General features: G+C 52.4%; 8 protein-coding genes across 8 annotated transcripts in view; 4 read left to right on the forward strand and 4 right to left on the reverse strand.

Annotated features, from left to right (window-relative positions):
* Positions 1 to 2,313, reverse strand: part of LOC136448755 (histone H1-like) — a 4,601-nt gene extending 2,288 nt beyond the window's left edge. The window contains exon 1 of the mRNA XM_066448400.1: positions 1,722 to 2,313. Within this exon, the coding sequence (XP_066304497.1) occupies positions 1,722 to 2,221 (500 nt within the window). The 5' untranslated portion in view covers positions 2,222 to 2,313. The remainder of the gene's footprint in view (positions 1 to 1,721) is intronic.
* A 2,416-nt stretch (positions 2,314 to 4,729) lies between these two features.
* LOC136448976 (late histone H2A.2.2-like) lies at positions 4,730 to 5,656 on the forward strand. Its single transcript, XM_066448729.1, has one exon. The coding sequence runs from the start codon at positions 4,857 to 4,859 to the stop codon at positions 5,229 to 5,231; it is 375 nt and encodes a 124-aa protein (XP_066304826.1). The 5' UTR covers positions 4,730 to 4,856; the 3' UTR covers positions 5,232 to 5,656.
* Positions 5,657 to 6,755: 1,099 nt separating this feature from the next.
* Positions 6,756 to 7,582, reverse strand: LOC136448932 (histone H1-like). The gene has a single exon (XM_066448644.1). The coding sequence runs from the start codon at positions 7,488 to 7,490 to the stop codon at positions 6,873 to 6,875; it is 618 nt and encodes a 205-aa protein (XP_066304741.1). The 5' UTR covers positions 7,491 to 7,582; the 3' UTR covers positions 6,756 to 6,872.
* A 2,416-nt stretch (positions 7,583 to 9,998) lies between these two features.
* LOC136448934 (late histone H2A.2.2-like) lies at positions 9,999 to 10,925 on the forward strand. Its single transcript, XM_066448646.1, has one exon. It carries the CDS (start codon positions 10,126 to 10,128, stop codon positions 10,498 to 10,500), a length of 375 nt encoding a protein of 124 aa, XP_066304743.1. The 5' UTR covers positions 9,999 to 10,125; the 3' UTR covers positions 10,501 to 10,925.
* Positions 10,926 to 12,019: 1,094 nt separating this feature from the next.
* LOC136448933 (histone H1-like) lies at positions 12,020 to 12,847 on the reverse strand. The gene has a single exon (XM_066448645.1). The coding sequence runs from the start codon at positions 12,753 to 12,755 to the stop codon at positions 12,138 to 12,140; it is 618 nt and encodes a 205-aa protein (XP_066304742.1). The 5' UTR covers positions 12,756 to 12,847; the 3' UTR covers positions 12,020 to 12,137.
* Positions 12,848 to 15,263: 2,416 nt separating this feature from the next.
* LOC136449184 (late histone H2A.2.2-like) lies at positions 15,264 to 16,190 on the forward strand. The gene has a single exon (XM_066449061.1). The coding sequence runs from the start codon at positions 15,391 to 15,393 to the stop codon at positions 15,763 to 15,765; it is 375 nt and encodes a 124-aa protein (XP_066305158.1). The 5' UTR covers positions 15,264 to 15,390; the 3' UTR covers positions 15,766 to 16,190.
* A 1,098-nt stretch (positions 16,191 to 17,288) lies between these two features.
* On the reverse strand, positions 17,289 to 18,115 carry LOC136449183 (histone H1-like). Its single transcript, XM_066449060.1, has one exon. The coding sequence runs from the start codon at positions 18,021 to 18,023 to the stop codon at positions 17,406 to 17,408; it is 618 nt and encodes a 205-aa protein (XP_066305157.1). The 5' UTR covers positions 18,024 to 18,115; the 3' UTR covers positions 17,289 to 17,405.
* Positions 18,116 to 20,531: 2,416 nt separating this feature from the next.
* Positions 20,532 to 21,458, forward strand: LOC136449186 (late histone H2A.2.2-like). The gene has a single exon (XM_066449064.1). The coding sequence runs from the start codon at positions 20,659 to 20,661 to the stop codon at positions 21,031 to 21,033; it is 375 nt and encodes a 124-aa protein (XP_066305161.1). The 5' UTR covers positions 20,532 to 20,658; the 3' UTR covers positions 21,034 to 21,458.
* The last annotated feature ends 400 nt before the right edge of the window (positions 21,459 to 21,858 follow it).

The following is a 21,858-nucleotide window of genomic DNA, read 5'->3' on the forward strand; positions in this document are numbered from 1 at the left end:
AGGGCACCCACATCCTCTCGAAAAAACTGTATTCTCTTCACACTGAATCAAACTGCACAATGCAGATATACGAATTGATATAAACACACACATACAGTACATCTGTCGAGACTAAGACAATCTAGCAGTAAAAGTAACCTTACATATAACATATCCCAGTCCAAGATAGCTGACAGACAATTAAAGTAATTCGTGAGCAAGACCGCATCACACAAGTACAAGAAATGACCGCAATACGGTTCTTAGACGGCCCGCATCTTACAAGTTTGTCGTCTAAGACTAGCTGACATATATGTATATCAAATGTGTGTGCAGGTTTATGTTCGCGACCGGATGCACGTGGTCACATAACATTCTCTAATGTTAATAAAGTCACTGTCGGCTGAATTGATTTGCGTGTACAGGTATATGGTGTGTGTGTGTGTGTGTGGGGGGGGGGGGGGGGGATGTGCGAGTCGTGAGTAATTGTATTTCAGGCGCAACAACTGCGTCTGTTTAGAGAAAGGTGAAGGATACAGATCTTTCTGGGATATGTGGGTGGCCCTGAAAAGGGCCGGGGTTGTTGATGTTGTTTTCGGTCCGCCTTAGGCTCGCTCCCCTCGGATACGGCGGGCGAGCTGGATGTCCTTGGGCATGATGGTGACGCGCTTGGCGTGGATGGCGCACAGGTTGGTGTCCTCGAAGAGACCGACCAGGTAGGCCTCGCTGGCTTCCTGCAGGGCCATGACCGCCGAGCTCTGGAAGCGCAGGTCGGTCTTGAAGTCTTGGGCGATCTCACGCACCAGGCGCTGGAAGGGCAGCTTGCGGATGAGCAGCTCGGTGGACTTCTGGTAGCGACGGATCTCTCTGAGGGCCACGGTGCCCGGCCTGTAGCGGTGAGGCTTCTTGACGCCGCCGGTAGCCGGTGCGCTCTTGCGCGCGGCCTTGGTTGCCAGCTGCTTCCTGGGGGCTTTGCCACCGGTGGACTTACGGGCGGTCTGCTTGGTACGTGCCATGTCGAACGGATGAACTTCGTCTACGCTCAAGTGCAAGGCAATATCAAAAGTAGTCGGCGAGCGGTGGAGAGTGAATTTATATCACCCGCTAATCAGATGTCCGCAGATTACAATTGGTGGGCGCCCTGCCGTCCGATTGGTTCTCGGGCTGAAATCCGAGCTTGCGATTGGTCAGGTTTCGTGTCTCCACGATCCGGTTTTTGCAGCAAGCTCGGCACTTTTGGGGATAGCGAATGAACGATGCTTGCGCTATAGAATGGCAATGGGCTACATACACTCGGGCAAACGCTCGTGCGTCTAGCCATACAATGGCAACAAGGCATTCGTCTACTTCATTGCTCAATTTTGCCTCGGCGAAATTCTGTCTGCCTGTGCGTGTGTGCGTCTATCCACCCATTCTTTTGGTGGTGGTCTGTCTGTGTGTTCGGGGGGGGGGGGGTCTTTTGATAGATTTTTTTTCTATCTTACATATGTTATTTCATTCCTTTTCTCTGAGAGCATATGGTGTGTGGAAAAGTGATAACTTTGATGTGATTGACATAGTTCTTTTGTTAGGATGTGGGTGGCCCTGAAAAGGGCCGGGGTTTTCAGAAACTTGGACGGTCGGATCTTCACTTCTTCTTGGGCTTGCCGCCTTCTTGGCAGGCGCTGCCTTCTTGCGGCCGGCTTCTTTTTTGGCGTCTTCTTGGCCGGTTTCTTGGCGACTGGTTTCTGGCCGGAGTTTTCTTAGTCTTCTTGGCGGCCGGCTTCTTGGCCTTCTTGGGGGTGGTAGCCTTCTTGGCCGCGGTCTTCTTCGGCTTGGCGGTCTTGGGCTTGGCGGCCTTCTTGGCCGCGGGTTTCTTGACCGGCTTCTTGGCGACAGGTTTCTTTGCGGCCTTCTCGGCGGCTTTCTTGGCTGCCACGTTGATTTTGAAGGATCCCGACGCTCCTGTACCCTTCACCTGAATGAGGGTGCCCTTCTCTACCAAGGCTTTCAGGGCGCGCTTGATGAAGTGTCCCTTCTTCTCCACGTCGAACTTGTAGTTGCCGGCGATGTACTTCTTGATGGCCAAGAGGGAAGAACCTTTGCGGTCCTTGAGCGCTTCCAGGGCCGCCGTGACCATGGCGGTGGTGGGCGGGTGAGCCGCAGGGGCCTTGGGCGCCTTCTTGGCCTTCTTTGGGGACGGTGCTGGGGCGGACATGTTAGCTTGCTTTGTCTGCGACGGACGTGCAAATGAACCCGACATCTTGTCAAACTGGCGTGAAGTAGCGACGGTGCGGACGTGGTCGGAAACGTCGTAGCCTGTCCGCGTCTTACTGTCTGTCTCGGCCAAATTTGTGTTTCTTTTCTAACTTTACGGCTGAATTTCTCCCTTCCCGAGTATCAAAATTGATACTGACTCGGTCTCTGTACAAGAGGACATGTCCAACTTACTAATTTGATGGAAGCGGCTGGTCACTGGCCCTCAGATATTGAGATATTTGCCATACTTTTCAGTAAGCACGCCCTGGACTCCACGCCGACGGCTGATCGTTTGCATGCAGAGAAACGAGCGAGCGCACATGAATTGATGAACACTCCCGGACTTTTGTTGACGCAGATATATCATATTTGAGCCAAGCAACTTCACTACGCGTGAACGAGCTCGACAAGATATAGATCATAAGTAACTTTGATACATAACACACACTCCCAAACACGCCACTTCAATCATATTCTTCACACGTATACCAAGAAAATAAAACATATATACTACGCTTCACACGCATTTATTAGTATCCAACCGTGCACACATATTTGCAGAACATCTCTCAACAAGACTATCACTAGCACTACAAAGAAAACAGTGGGGACCACCATACTAGTTCATTGTTGTGTGTTTGCATGACCGGCTTGGGTCTGTCTTTGGTATTATGCTCGTTGTTCGAGTCAGGTGTGTACATGTGTTCGTTGTGAGAAGATACAGCTCTTTTGGGGAGATTTGGGTGGCCCTGAAAAGGGCCTGGGTTTGTCGATGGTCAGATTCTGCTTTAGCCGCCGAAGCCGTACAGGGTGCGGCCTTGGCGTTTCAGAGCGTAGACAACGTCCATGGCGGTCACCGTCTTGCGCTTGGCGTGCTCGGTGTAGGTCACCGCGTCGCGGATCACATTCTCAAGGAACACCTTCAGAACGCCTCGGGTCTCCTCGTAGATCAACCCGGAGATGCGCTTCACGCCGCCACGACGGGCAAGACGACGGATAGCCGGCTTAGTGATACCCTGGATGTTGTCGCGAAGAACCTTGCGGTGACGCTTAGCGCCTCCCTTTCCGAGCCCCTTGCCTCCTTTGCCGCGTCCAGACATGATGATTACGATGTTCTTGTCGATACAGAACGAGAATGGATCAGACGGCCTGGCTGAGCCGCATTAATAACCGCCCTGCGGACCTGCGCGTAGTCCTGGCCGCCGCCACCACTAGCCAATGGGAAGCAAGCCACTAGCCAAGCAAGACAATGCTACGCGGAGAATTTGACACCGACAAGACAAACATCTTGTCGGGAAAACACGAAAGCAGAAGAAAAGAAAATAAAGCGAAGAAAACGGATGAATTTGCCCGAAACACAGTCAGCTAGTTGTAATGATATCATTGCTAGCATGCTCAAAGCACGCAACGCACGCACGTACGCACGCACACACACACACACACACACACACAGAGAGACAAACACACACACACACACACACACTCACGCACACACACACACACACACACACACACACACACACACACACACCGTTGTCGATCAGAAGTTTGATTACACTTGTGAGACATTGCTTACTAGTGTATGTTTATGGCGTTTTGACTGGAAAAGGAACGCCGATCGACGGCCAATCCATTGTTCTACGTGTTCTAAGGAACGTCACAGACGACAGTTGTTCCAGAAGGCAAGTGGCGCAAGCTTGTTGTTGCGTCACCTTTGCTTGGTGTAATAAGAACGTGTGCAGACTTTTATTACGTCAAAATTCACTTTCTTTGTTGTTTGTCTTCTGTCATGATCATTCTGTTGTTTTTGTAGTTGTTGTGTGTTTTCCAGGTTAGTTCTGTACTGTTTTATGTCGCCTGCGATCCCAGGTTAGTGGCGTGTGCGTGGGTTGTGTGTAGTCGCTGTTTCGACTGGAATGTGATTGCTATAGCTCTTTTGTGAGGATGTGGGTGGCCTTGAAAAAGGCCGGGGTTTTGTCGTGCAGAGGCGTCGGTCGATTTACTTGGAGCTGGTGTACTTGGTGACGGCCTTGGTTCCCTCGCTGACGGCGTGCTTGGCCAGCTCGCCCGGCAACAGGAGTCGCACGGCGGTCTGGATCTCGCGGCTGCTGATGGTGGAGCGCTTGTTGTAGTGAGCCAGTCGAGAAGCTTCGGCAGCGATTCTCTCGAAAATGTCGTTGACGAAGGAGTTCATGATGCCCATGGCCTTGCTAGAGACGCCGGTGTCGGGGTGCACCTGCTTGAGCACCTTGTAGATGTAGACGCCGAAGGTTTCCCTTCTCTTTCTCCTCCTTCCGCGCTTCTTGTCTCCTGCGGGCCTGGCCTTGCCGGCTTTCTTGGCGGCTTTTCCACTTGGTGGCATGACGAAGACGTTCTTGGCGTGTTTAGACAGCAAAGAATATAATCGCACTCGTCTCGGCCTGGCCTTTATATCGGAGAACAATGCAAATTTGGGGATTGTCTAGTCCAAGGCGCGGACGTGGTAGAACCTCTCCTCGAGAGTTAGCTCTCTCTCTATTGGTTCGCTGTCGGAAGCCGTGAATCCAGCAGCGGGGTATAAAGTGTTTGGACAGGAGATAATTCCTCTTCATTCTCTCATTCTTTCTGCCGTTTGACGTAAATCAATCGACTACTACAAGATGTCTGGACGTGGCAAAGGTGGCAAGGCACGCGCCAAGGCCAAGAGCCGTTCTTCCCGTGCGGGTCTCCAGTTCCCGGTCGGTCGGGTGCATCGCTTCTTGCGCAAGGGAAACTACGCCCAGCGCGTGGGTGCCGGCGCACCGGTGTACCTGGCGGCCGTGCTGGAGTACCTGACGGCCGAGATCCTGGAGCTGGCCGGTAACGCTGCCCGCGACAACAAGAAGACCCGAATCATCCCACGTCACCTTCAACTGGCCGTCCGCAACGACGAGGAGTTGAACAAGCTGCTGGGCGGAGTGACCATCGCACAGGGCGGCGTTCTGCCCAATATCCACGCCGTGCTTCTGCCCAAGAAGACAAGCAAGGCTCAGTAATGTCCGGACGAAAGAAACAGAACCCCGGCCCTTTTCAGGGCCACCCACATCCTCTCGAAAAAACTGTATTCTCTTCACACTGAATCAAACTGCACAATGCAGATATACGAATTGATATAAACACACACATACAGTACATCTGTCGAGACTAAGACAATCTAGCAGTAAAAGTAACCTTACATATAACATATCCCAGTCCAAGATAGCTGACAGACAATTAAAGTAATTCGTGAGCAAGACCGCATCACACAAGTACAAGAAATGACCGCAATACGGTTCTTAGACGGCCCGCATCTTACAAGTTTGTCGTCTAAGACTAGCTGACATATATGTATATCAAATGTGTGTGCAGGTTTTATGTTCGCGACCGGATGCACGTGGTCACATAACATTCTCTAATGTTAATAAAGTCACTGTCGGCTGAATTGATTTGCGTGTACAGGTATATGGTGTGTGTGTGTGTGGGGGGGGGGGGGGGGGGGATGTGCGAGTCGTGAGTAATTGTATTTCAGGCGCAACAACTGCGTCTGTTTAGAGAAAGGTGAAGGATACAGATCTTTCTGGGATATGTGGGTGGCCCTGAAAAGGGCCGGGGTTGTTGATGTTGTTTTCGGTCCGCCTTAGGCTCGCTCCCCTCGGATACGGCGGGCGAGCTGGATGTCCTTGGGCATGATGGTGACGCGCTTGGCGTGGATGGCGCACAGGTTGGTGTCCTCGAAGAGACCGACCAGGTAGGCCTCGCTGGCTTCCTGCAGGGCCATGACCGCCGAGCTCTGGAAGCGCAGGTCGGTCTTGAAGTCTTGGGCGATCTCACGCACCAGGCGCTGGAAGGGCAGCTTGCGGATGAGCAGCTCGGTGGACTTCTGGTAGCGACGGATCTCTCTGAGGGCCACGGTGCCCGGCCTGTAGCGGTGAGGCTTCTTGACGCCGCCGGTAGCCGGTGCGCTCTTGCGCGCGGCCTTGGTTGCCAGCTGCTTCCTGGGGGCTTTGCCACCGGTGGACTTACGGGCGGTCTGCTTGGTACGTGCCATGTCGAACGGATGAACTTCGTCTACGCTCAAGTGCAAGGCAATATCAAAAGTAGTCGGCGAGCGGTGGAGAGTGAATTTATATCACCCGCTAATCAGATGTCCGCAGATTACAATTGGTGGGCGCCCTGCCGTCCGATTGGTTCTCGGGCTGAAATCCGAGCTTGCGATTGGTCAGGTTTCGTGTCTCCACGATCCGGTTTTTGCAGCAAGCTCGGCACTTTTGGGGATAGCGAATGAACGATGCTTGCGCTATAGAATGGCAATGGGCTACATACACTCGGGCAAACGCTCGTGCGTCTAGCCATACAATGGCAACAAGGCATTCGTCTACTTCATTGCTCAATTTTGCCTCGGCGAAATTCTGTCTGCCTGTGCGTGTGTGCGTCTATCCACCCATTCTTTTGGTGGTGGTCTGTCTGTGTGTTCGGGGGGGGGGGGTCTTTTGATAGATTTTTTTTCTATCTTACATATGTTATTTCATTCCTTTTCTCTGAGAGCATATGGTGTGTGGAAAAGTGATAACTTTGATGTGATTGACATAGTTCTTTTGTTAGGATGTGGGTGGCCCTGAAAAGGGCCGGGGTTTTCAGAAACTTGGACGGTCGGATCTTCACTTCTTCTTGGGCTTGGCCGCCTTCTTGGCAGGCGCTGCCTTCTTGGCGGCCGGCTTCTTTTTTGGCGTCTTCTTGGCCGGTTTCTTGGCGACTGGTTTCTTGGCCGGAGTTTTCTTAGTCTTCTTGGCGGCCGGCTTCTTGGCCTTCTTGGGGGTGGTAGCCTTCTTGGCCGCGGTCTTCTTCGGCTTGGCGGTCTTGGGCTTGGCGGCCTTCTTGGCCGCGGGTTTCTTGACCGGCTTCTTGGCGACAGGTTTCTTTGCGGCCTTCTCGGCGGCTTTCTTGGCTGCCACGTTGATTTTGAAGGATCCCGACGCTCCTGTACCCTTCACCTGAATGAGGGTGCCCTTCTCTACCAAGGCTTTCAGGGCGCGCTTGATGAAGTGTCCCTTCTTCTCCACGTCGAACTTGTAGTTGCCGGCGATGTACTTCTTGATGGCCAAGAGGGAAGAACCTTTGCGGTCCTTGAGCGCTTCCAGGGCCGCCGTGACCATGGCGGTGGTGGGCGGGTGAGCCGCAGGGGCCTTGGGCGCCTTCTTGGCCTTCTTTGGGGACGGTGCTGGGGCGGACATGTTAGCTTGCTTTGTCTGCGACGGACGTGCAAATGAACCCGACATCTTGTCAAACTGGCGTGAAGTAGCGACGGTGCGGACGTGGTCGGAAACGTCGTAGCCTGTCCGCGTCTTACTGTCTGTCTCGGCCAAATTTGTGTTTCTTTTCTAACTTTACGGCTGAATTTCTCCCTTCCCGAGTATCAAAATTGATACTGACTCGGTCTCTGTACAAGAGGACATGTCCAACTTACTAATTTGATGGAAGCGGCTGGTCACTGGCCCTCAGATATTGAGATATTTGCCATACTTTTCAGTAAGCACGCCCTGGACTCCACGCCGACGGCTGATCGTTTGCATGCAGAGAAACGAGCGAGCGCACATGAATTGATGAACACTCCCGGACTTTTGTTGACGCAGATATATCATATTTGAGCCAAGCAACTTCACTACGCGTGAACGAGCTCGACAAGATATAGATCATAAGTAACTTTGATACATAACACACACTCCCAAACACGCCACTTCAATCATATTCTTCACACGTATACCAAGAAAATAAAACATATATACTACGCTTCACACGCATTTATTAGTATCCAACCGTGCACACATATTTGCAGAACATCTCTCAACAAGACTATCACTAGCACTACAAAGAAAACAGTGGGGACCACCATACTAGTTCATTGTTGTGTGTTTGCATGACCGGCTTGGGTCTGTCTTTGGTATTATGCTCGTTGTTCGAGTCAGGTGTGTACATGTGTTCGTTGTGAGAAGATACAGCTCTTTTGGGGAGATTTGGGTGGCCCTGAAAAGGGCCTGGGTTTGTCGATGGTCAGATTCTGCTTTAGCCGCCGAAGCCGTACAGGGTGCGGCCTTGGCGTTTCAGAGCGTAGACAACGTCCATGGCGGTCACCGTCTTGCGCTTGGCGTGCTCGGTGTAGGTCACCGCGTCGCGGATCACATTCTCAAGGAACACCTTCAGAACGCCTCGGGTCTCCTCGTAGATCAACCCGGAGATGCGCTTCACGCCGCCACGACGGGCAAGACGACGGATAGCCGGCTTAGTGATACCCTGGATGTTGTCGCGAAGAACCTTGCGGTGACGCTTAGCGCCTCCCTTTCCGAGCCCCTTGCCTCCTTTGCCGCGTCCAGACATGATGATTACGATGTTCTTGTCGATACAGAACGAGAATGGATCAGACGGCCTGGCTGAGCCGCATTAATAACCGCCCTGCGGACCTGCGCGTAGTCCTGGCCGCCGCCACCACTAGCCAATGGGAAGCAAGCCACTAGCCAAGCAAGACAATGCTACGCGGAGAATTTGACACCGACAAGACAAACATCTTGTCGGGAAAACACGAAAGCAGAAGAAAAGAAAATAAAGCGAAGAAAACGGATGAATTTGCCCGAAACACAGTCAGCTAGTTGTAATGATATCATTGCTAGCATGCTCAAAGCACGCAACGCACGCACGTACGCACGCACACACACACACACACACACACACAGAGAGACAAACACACACACACACACACACACTCACGCACACACACACACACACACACACACACACACACACACACACACCGTTGTCGATCAGAAGTTTGATTACACTTGTGAGACATTGCTTACTAGTGTATGTTTATGGCGTTTTGACTGGAAAAGGAACGCCGATCGACGGCCAATCCATTGTTCTACGTGTTCTAAGGAACGTCACAGACGACAGTTGTTCCAGAAGGCAAGTGGCGCAAGCTTGTTGTTGCGTCACCTTTGCTTGGTGTAATAAGAACGTGTGCAGACTTTTATTACGTCAAAATTCACTTTCTTTGTTGTTTGTCTTCTGTCATGATCATTCTGTTGTTTTTGTAGTTGTTGTGTGTTTTCCAGGTTAGTTCTGTACTGTTTTATGTCGCCTGCGATCCCAGGTTAGTGGCGTGTGCGTGGGTTGTGTGTAGTCGCTGTTTCGACTGGAATGTGATTGCTATAGCTCTTTTGTGAGGATGTGGGTGGCCTTGAAAAAGGCCGGGGTTTTGTCGTGCAGAGGCGTCGGTCGATTTACTTGGAGCTGGTGTACTTGGTGACGGCCTTGGTTCCCTCGCTGACGGCGTGCTTGGCCAGCTCGCCCGGCAACAGGAGTCGCACGGCGGTCTGGATCTCGCGGCTGCTGATGGTGGAGCGCTTGTTGTAGTGAGCCAGTCGAGAAGCTTCGGCAGCGATTCTCTCGAAAATGTCGTTGACGAAGGAGTTCATGATGCCCATGGCCTTGCTAGAGACGCCGGTGTCGGGGTGCACCTGCTTGAGCACCTTGTAGATGTAGACGCCGAAGGTTTCCCTTCTCTTTCTCCTCCTTCCGCGCTTCTTGTCTCCTGCGGGCCTGGCCTTGCCGGCTTTCTTGGCGGCTTTTCCACTTGGTGGCATGACGAAGACGTTCTTGGCGTGTTTAGACAGCAAAGAATATAATCGCACTCGTCTCGGCCTGGCCTTTATATCGGAGAACAATGCAAATTTGGGGATTGTCTAGTCCAAGGCGCGGACGTGGTAGAACCTCTCCTCGAGAGTTAGCTCTCTCTCTATTGGTTCGCTGTCGGAAGCCGTGAATCCAGCAGCGGGGTATAAAGTGTTTGGACAGGAGATAATTCCTCTTCATTCTCTCATTCTTTCTGCCGTTTGACGTAAATCAATCGACTACTACAAGATGTCTGGACGTGGCAAAGGTGGCAAGGCACGCGCCAAGGCCAAGAGCCGTTCTTCCCGTGCGGGTCTCCAGTTCCCGGTCGGTCGGGTGCATCGCTTCTTGCGCAAGGGAAACTACGCCCAGCGCGTGGGTGCCGGCGCACCGGTGTACCTGGCGGCCGTGCTGGAGTACCTGACGGCCGAGATCCTGGAGCTGGCCGGTAACGCTGCCCGCGACAACAAGAAGACCCGAATCATCCCACGTCACCTTCAACTGGCCGTCCGCAACGACGAGGAGTTGAACAAGCTGCTGGGCGGAGTGACCATCGCACAGGGCGGCGTTCTGCCCAATATCCACGCCGTGCTTCTGCCCAAGAAGACAAGCAAGGCTCAGTAATGTCCGGACGAAAGAAACAGAACCCCGGCCCTTTTCAGGGCCACCCACATCCTCTCGAAAAAACTGTATTCTCTTCACACTGAATCAAACTGCACAATGCAGATATACGAATTGATATAAACACACACATACAGTACATCTGTCGAGACTAAGACAATCTAGCAGTAAAAGTAACCTTACATATAACATATCCCAGTCCAAGATAGCTGACAGACAATTAAAGTAATTCGTGAGCAAGACCGCATCACACAAGTACAAGAAATGACCGCAATACGGTTCTTAGACGGCCCGCATCTTACAAGTTTGTCGTCTAAGACTAGCTGACATATATGTATATCAAATGTGTGTGCAGGTTTTATGTTCGCGACCGGATGCACGTGGTCACATAACATTCTCTAATGTTAATAAAGTCACTGTCGGCTGAATTGATTTGCGTGTACAGGTATATGGTGTGTGTGTGTGTGTGGGGGGGGGGGGGATGTGCGAGTCGTGAGTAATTGTATTTCAGGCGCAACAACTGCGTCTGTTTAGAGAAAGGTGAAGGATACAGATCTTTCTGGGATATGTGGGTGGCCCTGAAAAGGGCCGGGGTTGTTGATGTTGTTTTCGGTCCGCCTTAGGCTCGCTCCCCTCGGATACGGCGGGCGAGCTGGATGTCCTTGGGCATGATGGTGACGCGCTTGGCGTGGATGGCGCACAGGTTGGTGTCCTCGAAGAGACCGACCAGGTAGGCCTCGCTGGCTTCCTGCAGGGCCATGACCGCCGAGCTCTGGAAGCGCAGGTCGGTCTTGAAGTCTTGGGCGATCTCACGCACCAGGCGCTGGAAGGGCAGCTTGCGGATGAGCAGCTCGGTGGACTTCTGGTAGCGACGGATCTCTCTGAGGGCCACGGTGCCCGGCCTGTAGCGGTGAGGCTTCTTGACGCCGCCGGTAGCCGGTGCGCTCTTGCGCGCGGCCTTGGTTGCCAGCTGCTTCCTGGGGGCTTTGCCACCGGTGGACTTACGGGCGGTCTGCTTGGTACGTGCCATGTCGAACGGATGAACTTCGTCTACGCTCAAGTGCAAGGCAATATCAAAAGTAGTCGGCGAGCGGTGGAGAGTGAATTTATATCACCCGCTAATCAGATGTCCGCAGATTACAATTGGTGGGCGCCCTGCCGTCCGATTGGTTCTCGGGCTGAAATCCGAGCTTGCGATTGGTCAGGTTTCGTGTCTCCACGATCCGGTTTTTGCAGCAAGCTCGGCACTTTTGGGGATAGCGAATGAACGATGCTTGCGCTATAGAATGGCAATGGGCTACATACACTCGGGCAAACGCTCGTGCGTCTAGCCATACAATGGCAACAAGGCATTCGTCTACTTCATTGCTCAATTTTGCCTCGGCGAAATTCTGTCTGCCTGTGCGTGTGTGCGTCTATCCACCCATTCTTTTGGTGGTGGTCTGTCTGTGTGTTCGGGGGGGGGGGGTCTTTTGATAGATTTTTTTTCTATCTTACATATGTTATTTCATTCCTTTTCTCTGAGAGCATATGGTGTGTGGAAAAGTGATAACTTTGATGTGATTGACATAGTTCTTTTGTTAGGATGTGGGTGGCCCTGAAAAGGGCCGGGGTTTTCAGAAACTTGGACGGTCGGATCTTCACTTCTTCTTGGGCTTGGCCGCCTTCTTGGCAGGCGCTGCCTTCTTGGCGGCCGGCTTCTTTTTTGGCGTCTTCTTGGCCGGTTTCTTGGCGACTGGTTTCTTGGCCGGAGTTTTCTTAGTCTTCTTGGCGGCCGGCTTCTTGGCCTTCTTGGGGGTGGTAGCCTTCTTGGCCGCGGTCTTCTTCGGCTTGGCGGTCTTGGGCTTGGCGGCCTTCTTGGCCGCGGGTTTCTTGACCGGCTTCTTGGCGACAGGTTTCTTTGCGGCCTTCTCGGCGGCTTTCTTGGCTGCCACGTTGATTTTGAAGGATCCCGACGCTCCTGTACCCTTCACCTGAATGATGGTGCCCTTCTCTACCAAGGCTTTCAGGGCGCGCTTGATGAAGTGTCCCTTCTTCTCCACGTCGAACTTGTAGTTGCCGGCGATGTACTTCTTGATGGCCAAGAGGGAAGAACCTTTGCGGTCCTTGAGCGCTTCCAGGGCCGCCGTGACCATGGCGGTGGTGGGCGGGTGAGCCGCAGGGGCCTTGGGCGCCTTCTTGGCCTTCTTTGGGGACGGTGCTGGGGCGGACATGTTAGCTTGCTTTGTCTGCGACGGACGTGCAAATGAACCCGACATCTTGTCAAACTGGCGTGAAGTAGCGACGGTGCGGACGTGGTCGGAAACGTCGTAGCCTGTCCGCGTCTTACTGTCTGTCTCGGCCAAATTTGTGTTTCTTTTCTAACTTTACGGCTGAATTTCTCCCTTCCCGAGTATCAAAATTGATACTGACTCGGTCTCTGTACAAGAGGACATGTCCAACTTACTAATTTGATGGAAGCGGCTGGTCACTGGCCCTCAGATATTGAGATATTTGCCATACTTTTCAGTAAGCACGCCCTGGACTCCACGCCGACGGCTGATCGTTTGCATGCAGAGAAACGAGCGAGCGCACATGAATTGATGAACACTCCCGGACTTTTGTTGACGCAGATATATCATATTTGAGCCAAGCAACTTCACTACGCGTGAACGAGCTCGACAAGATATAGATCATAAGTAACTTTGATACATAACACACACTCCCAAACACGCCACTTCAATCATATTCTTCACACGTATACCAAGAAAATAAAACATATATACTACGCTTCACACGCATTTATTAGTATCCAACCGTGCACACATATTTGCAGAACATCTCTCAACAAGACTATCACTAGCACTACAAAGAAAACAGTGGGGACCACCATACTAGTTCATTGTTGTGTGTTTGCATGACCGGCTTGGGTCTGTCTTTGGTATTATGCTCGTTGTTCGAGTCAGGTGTGTACATGTGTTCGTTGTGAGAAGATACAGCTCTTTTGGGGAGATTTGGGTGGCCCTGAAAAGGGCCTGGGTTTGTCGATGGTCAGATTCTGCTTTAGCCGCCGAAGCCGTACAGGGTGCGGCCTTGGCGTTTCAGAGCGTAGACAACGTCCATGGCGGTCACCGTCTTGCGCTTGGCGTGCTCGGTGTAGGTCACCGCGTCGCGGATCACATTCTCAAGGAACACCTTCAGAACGCCTCGGGTCTCCTCGTAGATCAACCCGGAGATGCGCTTCACGCCGCCACGACGGGCAAGACGACGGATAGCCGGCTTAGTGATACCCTGGATGTTGTCGCGAAGAACCTTGCGGTGACGCTTAGCGCCTCCCTTTCCGAGCCCCTTGCCTCCTTTGCCGCGTCCAGACATGATGATTACGATGTTCTTGTCGATACAGAACGAGAATGGATCAGACGGCCTGGCTGAGCCGCATTAATAACCGCCCTGCGGACCTGCGCGTAGTCCTGGCCGCCGCCACCACTAGCCAATGGGAAGCAAGCCACTAGCCAAGCAAGACAATGCTACGCGGAGAATTTGACACCGACAAGACAAACATCTTGTCGGGAAAACACGAAAGCAGAAGAAAAGAAAATAAAGCGAAGAAAACGGATGAATTTGCCCGAAACACAGTCAGCTAGTTGTAATGATATCATTGCTAGCATGCTCAAAGCACGCAACGCACGCACGTACGCACGCACACACACACACACACACACACACAGAGAGACAAACACACACACACACACACACACTCACGCACACACACACACACACACACACACACACACACACACACACACCGTTGTCGATCAGAAGTTTGATTACACTTGTGAGACATTGCTTACTAGTGTATGTTTATGGCGTTTTGACTGGAAAAGGAACGCCGATCGACGGCCAATCCATTGTTCTACGTGTTCTAAGGAACGTCACAGACGACAGTTGTTCCAGAAGGCAAGTGGCGCAAGCTTGTTGTTGCGTCACCTTTGCTTGGTGTAATAAGAACGTGTGCAGACTTTTATTACGTCAAAATTCACTTTCTTTGTTGTTTGTCTTCTGTCATGATCATTCTGTTGTTTTTGTAGTTGTTGTGTGTTTTCCAGGTTAGTTCTGTACTGTTTTATGTCGCCTGCGATCCCAGGTTAGTGGCGTGTGCGTGGGTTGTGTGTAGTCGCTGTTTCGACTGGAATGTGATTGCTATAGCTCTTTTGTGAGGATGTGGGTGGCCTTGAAAAAGGCCGGGGTTTTGTCGTGCAGAGGCGTCGGTCGATTTACTTGGAGCTGGTGTACTTGGTGACGGCCTTGGTTCCCTCGCTGACGGCGTGCTTGGCCAGCTCGCCCGGCAACAGGAGTCGCACGGCGGTCTGGATCTCGCGGCTGCTGATGGTGGAGCGCTTGTTGTAGTGAGCCAGTCGAGAAGCTTCGGCAGCGATTCTCTCGAAAATGTCGTTGACGAAGGAGTTCATGATGCCCATGGCCTTGCTAGAGACGCCGGTGTCGGGGTGCACCTGCTTGAGCACCTTGTAGATGTAGACGCCGAAGGTTTCCCTTCTCTTTCTCCTCCTTCCGCGCTTCTTGTCTCCTGCGGGCCTGGCCTTGCCGGCTTTCTTGGCGGCTTTTCCACTTGGTGGCATGACGAAGACGTTCTTGGCGTGTTTAGACAGCAAAGAATATAATCGCACTCGTCTCGGCCTGGCCTTTATATCGGAGAACAATGCAAATTTGGGGATTGTCTAGTCCAAGGCGCGGACGTGGTAGAACCTCTCCTCGAGAGTTAGCTCTCTCTCTATTGGTTCGCTGTCGGAAGCCGTGAATCCAGCAGCGGGGTATAAAGTGTTTGGACAGGAGATAATTCCTCTTCATTCTCTCATTCTTTCTGCCGTTTGACGTAAATCAATCGACTACTACAAGATGTCTGGACGTGGCAAAGGTGGCAAGGCACGCGCCAAGGCCAAGAGCCGTTCTTCCCGTGCGGGTCTCCAGTTCCCGGTCGGTCGGGTGCATCGCTTCTTGCGCAAGGGAAACTACGCCCAGCGCGTGGGTGCCGGCGCACCGGTGTACCTGGCGGCCGTGCTGGAGTACCTGACGGCCGAGATCCTGGAGCTGGCCGGTAACGCTGCCCGCGACAACAAGAAGACCCGAATCATCCCACGTCACCTTCAACTGGCCGTCCGCAACGACGAGGAGTTGAACAAGCTGCTGGGCGGAGTGACCATCGCACAGGGCGGCGTTCTGCCCAATATCCACGCCGTGCTTCTGCCCAAGAAGACAAGCAAGGCTCAGTAATGTCCGGACGAAAGAAACAGAACCCCGGCCCTTTTCAGGGCCACCCACATCCTCTCGAAAAAACTGTATTCTCTTCACACTGAATCAAACTGCACAATGCAGATATACGAATTGATATAAACACACACATACAGTACATCTGTCGAGACTAAGACAATCTAGCAGTAAAAGTAACCTTACATATAACATATCCCAGTCCAAGATAGCTGACAGACAATTAAAGTAATTCGTGAGCAAGACCGCATCACACAAGTACAAGAAATGACCGCAATACGGTTCTTAGACGGCCCGCATCTTACAAGTTTGTCGTCTAAGACTAGCTGACATATATGTATATCAAATGTGTGTGCAGGTTTTATGTTCGCGACCGGATGCACGTGGTCACATAACATTCTCTAATGTTAATAAAGTCACTGTCGGCTGAATTGATTTGCGTGTACAGGTATATGGTGTGTGTGTGTGTGTGGGGGGGGGGGGGGGGATGTGCGAGTCGTGAGTAATTGTATTTCAGGCGCAACAACTGCGTCTGTTTAGAGAAAGGTGAAGGATACAGATCTTTCTGGGATATGTGGGTGGCCCTGAAAAGGGCCGGGGTTGTTGATGTTGTTTTCGGTCCGCCTTAGGCTCGCTCCCCTCGGATACGGCGGGCGAGCTGGATGTCCTTGGGCATGATGGTGACGCGCTTGGCGTGGATGGCGCACAGGTTGGTGTCCTCGAAGAGACCGACCAGGTAGGCCTCGCTGGCTTCCTGCAGGGCCATGACCGCCGAGCTCTGGAAGCGCAGGTCGGTCTTGAAGTCTTGGGCGATCTCACGCACCAGGCGCTGGAAGGGCAGCTTGCGGATGAGCAGCTCGGTGGACTTCTGGTAGCGACGGATCTCTCTGAGGGCCACGGTGCCCGGCCTGTAGCGGTGAGGCTTCTTGACGCCGCCGGTAGCCGGTGCGCTCTTGCGCGCGGCCTTGGTTGCCAGCTGCTTCCTGGGGGCTTTGCCACCGGTGGACTTACGGGCGGTCTGCTTGGTACGTGCCATGTCGAACGGATGAACTTCGTCTACGCTCAAGTGCAAGGCAATATCAAAAGTAGTCGGCGAGCGGTGGAGAGTGAATTTATATCACCCGCTAATCAGATGTCCGCAGATTACAATTGGTGGGCGCCCTGCCGTCCGATTGGTTCTCGGGCTGAAATCCGAGCTTGCGATTGGTCAGGTTTCGTGTCTCCACGATCCGGTTTTTGCAGCAAGCTCGGCACTTTTGGGGATAGCGAATGAACGATGCTTGCGCTATAGAATGGCAATGGGCTACATACACTCGGGCAAACGCTCGTGCGTCTAGCCATACAATGGCAACAAGGCATTCGTCTACTTCATTGCTCAATTTTGCCTCGGCGAAATTCTGTCTGCCTGTGCGTGTGTGCGTCTATCCACCCATTCTTTTGGTGGTGGTCTGTCTGTGTGTTCGGGGGGGGGGGGTCTTTTGATAGATTTTTTTTCTATCTTACATATGTTATTTCATTCCTTTTCTCTGAGAGCATATGGTGTGTGGAAAAGTGATAACTTTGATGTGATTGACATAGTTCTTTTGTTAGGATGTGGGTGGCCCTGAAAAGGGCCGGGGTTTTCAGAAACTTGGACGGTCGGATCTTCACTTCTTCTTGGGCTTGGCCGCCTTCTTGGCAGGCGCTGCCTTCTTGGCGGCCGGCTTCTTTTTTGGCGTCTTCTTGGCCGGTTTCTTGGCGACTGGTTTCTTGGCCGGAGTTTTCTTAGTCTTCTTGGCGGCCGGCTTCTTGGCCTTCTTGGGGGTGGTAGCCTTCTTGGCCGCGGTCTTCTTCGGCTTGGCGGTCTTGGGCTTGGCGGCCTTCTTGGCCGCGGGTTTCTTGACCGGCTTCTTGGCGACAGGTTTCTTTGCGGCCTTCTCGGCGGCTTTCTTGGCTGCCACGTTGATTTTGAAGGATCCCGACGCTCCTGTACCCTTCACCTGAATGAGGGTGCCCTTCTCTACCAAGGCTTTCAGGGCGCGCTTGATGAAGTGTCCCTTCTTCTCCACGTCGAACTTGTAGTTGCCGGCGATGTACTTCTTGATGGCCAAGAGGGAAGAACCTTTGCGGTCCTTGAGCGCTTCCAGGGCCGCCGTGACCATGGCGGTGGTGGGCGGGTGAGCCGCAGGGGCCTTGGGCGCCTTCTTGGCCTTCTTTGGGGACGGTGCTGGGGCGGACATGTTAGCTTGCTTTGTCTGCGACGGACGTGCAAATGAACCCGACATCTTGTCAAACTGGCGTGAAGTAGCGACGGTGCGGACGTGGTCGGAAACGTCGTAGCCTGTCCGCGTCTTACTGTCTGTCTCGGCCAAATTTGTGTTTCTTTTCTAACTTTACGGCTGAATTTCTCCCTTCCCGAGTATCAAAATTGATACTGACTCGGTCTCTGTACAAGAGGACATGTCCAACTTACTAATTTGATGGAAGCGGCTGGTCACTGGCCCTCAGATATTGAGATATTTGCCATACTTTTCAGTAAGCACGCCCTGGACTCCACGCCGACGGCTGATCGTTTGCATGCAGAGAAACGAGCGAGCGCACATGAATTGATGAACACTCCCGGACTTTTGTTGACGCAGATATATCATATTTGAGCCAAGCAACTTCACTACGCGTGAACGAGCTCGACAAGATATAGATCATAAGTAACTTTGATACATAACACACACTCCCAAACACGCCACTTCAATCATATTCTTCACACGTATACCAAGAAAATAAAACATATATACTACGCTTCACACGCATTTATTAGTATCCAACCGTGCACACATATTTGCAGAACATCTCTCAACAAGACTATCACTAGCACTACAAAGAAAACAGTGGGGACCACCATACTAGTTCATTGTTGTGTGTTTGCATGACCGGCTTGGGTCTGTCTTTGGTATTATGCTCGTTGTTCGAGTCAGGTGTGTACATGTGTTCGTTGTGAGAAGATACAGCTCTTTTGGGGAGATTTGGGTGGCCCTGAAAAGGGCCTGGGTTTGTCGATGGTCAGATTCTGCTTTAGCCGCCGAAGCCGTACAGGGTGCGGCCTTGGCGTTTCAGAGCGTAGACAACGTCCATGGCGGTCACCGTCTTGCGCTTGGCGTGCTCGGTGTAGGTCACCGCGTCGCGGATCACATTCTCAAGGAACACCTTCAGAACGCCTCGGGTCTCCTCGTAGATCAACCCGGAGATGCGCTTCACGCCGCCACGACGGGCAAGACGACGGATAGCCGGCTTAGTGATACCCTGGATGTTGTCGCGAAGAACCTTGCGGTGACGCTTAGCGCCTCCCTTTCCGAGCCCCTTGCCTCCTTTGCCGCGTCCAGACATGATGATTACGATGTTCTTGTCGATACAGAACGAGAATGGATCAGACGGCCTGGCTGAGCCGCATTAATAACCGCCCTGCGGACCTGCGCGTAGTCCTGGCCGCCGCCACCACTAGCCAATGGGAAGCAAGCCACTAGCCAAGCAAGACAATGCTACGCGGAGAATTTGACACCGACAAGACAAACATCTTGTCGGGAAAACACGAAAGCAGAAGAAAAGAAAATAAAGCGAAGAAAACGGATGAATTTGCCCGAAACACAGTCAGCTAGTTGTAATGATATCATTGCTAGCATGCTCAAAGCACGCAACGCACGCACGTACGCACGCACACACACACACACACACACACACAGAGAGACAAACACACACACACACACACACACTCACGCACACACACACACACACACACACACACACACACACACACACACCGTTGTCGATCAGAAGTTTGATTACACTTGTGAGACATTGCTTACTAGTGTATGTTTATGGCGTTTTGACTGGAAAAGGAACGCCGATCGACGGCCAATCCATTGTTCTACGTGTTCTAAGGAACGTCACAGACGACAGTTGTTCCAGAAGGCAAGTGGCGCAAGCTTGTTGTTGCGTCACCTTTGCTTGGTGTAATAAGAACGTGTGCAGACTTTTATTACGTCAAAATTCACTTTCTTTGTTGTTTGTCTTCTGTCATGATCATTCTGTTGTTTTTGTAGTTGTTGTGTGTTTTCCAGGTTAGTTCTGTACTGTTTTATGTCGCCTGCGATCCCAGGTTAGTGGCGTGTGCGTGGGTTGTGTGTAGTCGCTGTTTCGACTGGAATGTGATTGCTATAGCTCTTTTGTGAGGATGTGGGTGGCCTTGAAAAAGGCCGGGGTTTTGTCGTGCAGAGGCGTCGGTCGATTTACTTGGAGCTGGTGTACTTGGTGACGGCCTTGGTTCCCTCGCTGACGGCGTGCTTGGCCAGCTCGCCCGGCAACAGGAGTCGCACGGCGGTCTGGATCTCGCGGCTGCTGATGGTGGAGCGCTTGTTGTAGTGAGCCAGTCGAGAAGCTTCGGCAGCGATTCTCTCGAAAATGTCGTTGACGAAGGAGTTCATGATGCCCATGGCCTTGCTAGAGACGCCGGTGTCGGGGTGCACCTGCTTGAGCACCTTGTAGATGTAGACGCCGAAGGTTTCCCTTCTCTTTCTCCTCCTTCCGCGCTTCTTGTCTCCTGCGGGCCTGGCCTTGCCGGCTTTCTTGGCGGCTTTTCCACTTGGTGGCATGACGAAGACGTTCTTGGCGTGTTTAGACAGCAAAGAATATAATCGCACTCGTCTCGGCCTGGCCTTTATATCGGAGAACAATGCAAATTTGGGGATTGTCTAGTCCAAGGCGCGGACGTGGTAGAACCTCTCCTCGAGAGTTAGCTCTCTCTCTATTGGTTCGCTGTCGGAAGCCGTGAATCCAGCAGCGGGGTATAAAGTGTTTGGACAGGAGATAATTCCTCTTCATTCTCTCATTCTTTCTGCCGTTTGACGTAAATCAATCGACTACTACAAGATGTCTGGACGTGGCAAAGGTGGCAAGGCACGCGCCAAGGCCAAGAGCCGTTCTTCCCGTGCGGGTCTCCAGTTCCCGGTCGGTCGGGTGCATCGCTTCTTGCGCAAGGGAAACTACGCCCAGCGCGTGGGTGCCGGCGCACCGGTGTACCTGGCGGCCGTGCTGGAGTACCTGACGGCCGAGATCCTGGAGCTGGCCGGTAACGCTGCCCGCGACAACAAGAAGACCCGAATCATCCCACGTCACCTTCAACTGGCCGTCCGCAACGACGAGGAGTTGAACAAGCTGCTGGGCGGAGTGACCATCGCACAGGGCGGCGTTCTGCCCAATATCCACGCCGTGCTTCTGCCCAAGAAGACAAGCAAGGCTCAGTAATGTCCGGACGAAAGAAACAGAACCCCGGCCCTTTTCAGGGCCACCCACATCCTCTCGAAAAAACTGTATTCTCTTCACACTGAATCAAACTGCACAATGCAGATATACGAATTGATATAAACACACACATACAGTACATCTGTCGAGACTAAGACAATCTAGCAGTAAAAGTAACCTTACATATAACATATCCCAGTCCAAGATAGCTGACAGACAATTAAAGTAATTCGTGAGCAAGACCGCATCACACAAGTACAAGAAATGACCGCAATACGGTTCTTAGACGGCCCGCATCTTACAAGTTTGTCGTCTAAGACTAGCTGACATATATGTATATCAAATGTGTGTGCAGGTTTTATGTTCGCGACCGGATGCACGTGGTCACATAACATTCTCTAATGTTAATAAAGTCACTGTCGGCTGAATTGATTTGCGTGTACAGGTATATGGTGTGTGTGTGTGTGTGGGGGGGGGGGGGGGATGTGCGAGTCGTGAGTAATTGTATTTCAGGCGCAACAACTGCGTCTGTTTAGAGAAAGGTGAAGGATACAGATCTTTCTGGGATATGTGGGTGGCCCTGAAAAGGGCCGGGGTTGTTGATGTTGTTTTCGGTCCGCCTTAGGCTCGCTCCCCTCGGATACGGCGGGCGAGCTGGATGTCCTTGGGCATGATGGTGACGCGCTTGGCGTGGATGGCGCACAGGTTGGTGTCCTCGAAGAGACCGACCAGGTAGGCCTCGCTGGCTTCCTGCAGGGCCATGACCGCCGAGCTCTGGAAGCGCAGGTCGGTCTTGAAGTCTTGGGCGATCTCACGCACCAGGCGCTG

The sequence above is a fragment of the Branchiostoma lanceolatum genome, chromosome 14, assembly GCF_035083965.1.
Source record: "Branchiostoma lanceolatum isolate klBraLanc5 chromosome 14, klBraLanc5.hap2, whole genome shotgun sequence".
NCBI lineage: Eukaryota > Metazoa > Chordata > Leptocardii > Amphioxiformes > Branchiostomatidae > Branchiostoma > Branchiostoma lanceolatum.

Excerpts from the sequence above, each read along its gene's own strand:
- LOC136448934 (XM_066448646.1), top strand. The coding sequence starts at position 10,126 with ATGTCTGGACGTGGCAAAGGTGGCAAGGCACGCGCCAAGGCCAAGAGC.
- LOC136449183 (XM_066449060.1), bottom strand. The coding sequence starts at position 18,023 with ATGTCGGGTTCATTTGCACGTCCGTCGCAGACAAAGCAAGCTAACATG.
- LOC136448976 (XM_066448729.1), top strand. The coding sequence starts at position 4,857 with ATGTCTGGACGTGGCAAAGGTGGCAAGGCACGCGCCAAGGCCAAGAGC.
- LOC136449184 (XM_066449061.1), top strand. The coding sequence starts at position 15,391 with ATGTCTGGACGTGGCAAAGGTGGCAAGGCACGCGCCAAGGCCAAGAGC.
- LOC136448933 (XM_066448645.1), bottom strand. The coding sequence starts at position 12,755 with ATGTCGGGTTCATTTGCACGTCCGTCGCAGACAAAGCAAGCTAACATG.
- LOC136448932 (XM_066448644.1), bottom strand. The coding sequence starts at position 7,490 with ATGTCGGGTTCATTTGCACGTCCGTCGCAGACAAAGCAAGCTAACATG.
- LOC136449186 (XM_066449064.1), top strand. The coding sequence starts at position 20,659 with ATGTCTGGACGTGGCAAAGGTGGCAAGGCACGCGCCAAGGCCAAGAGC.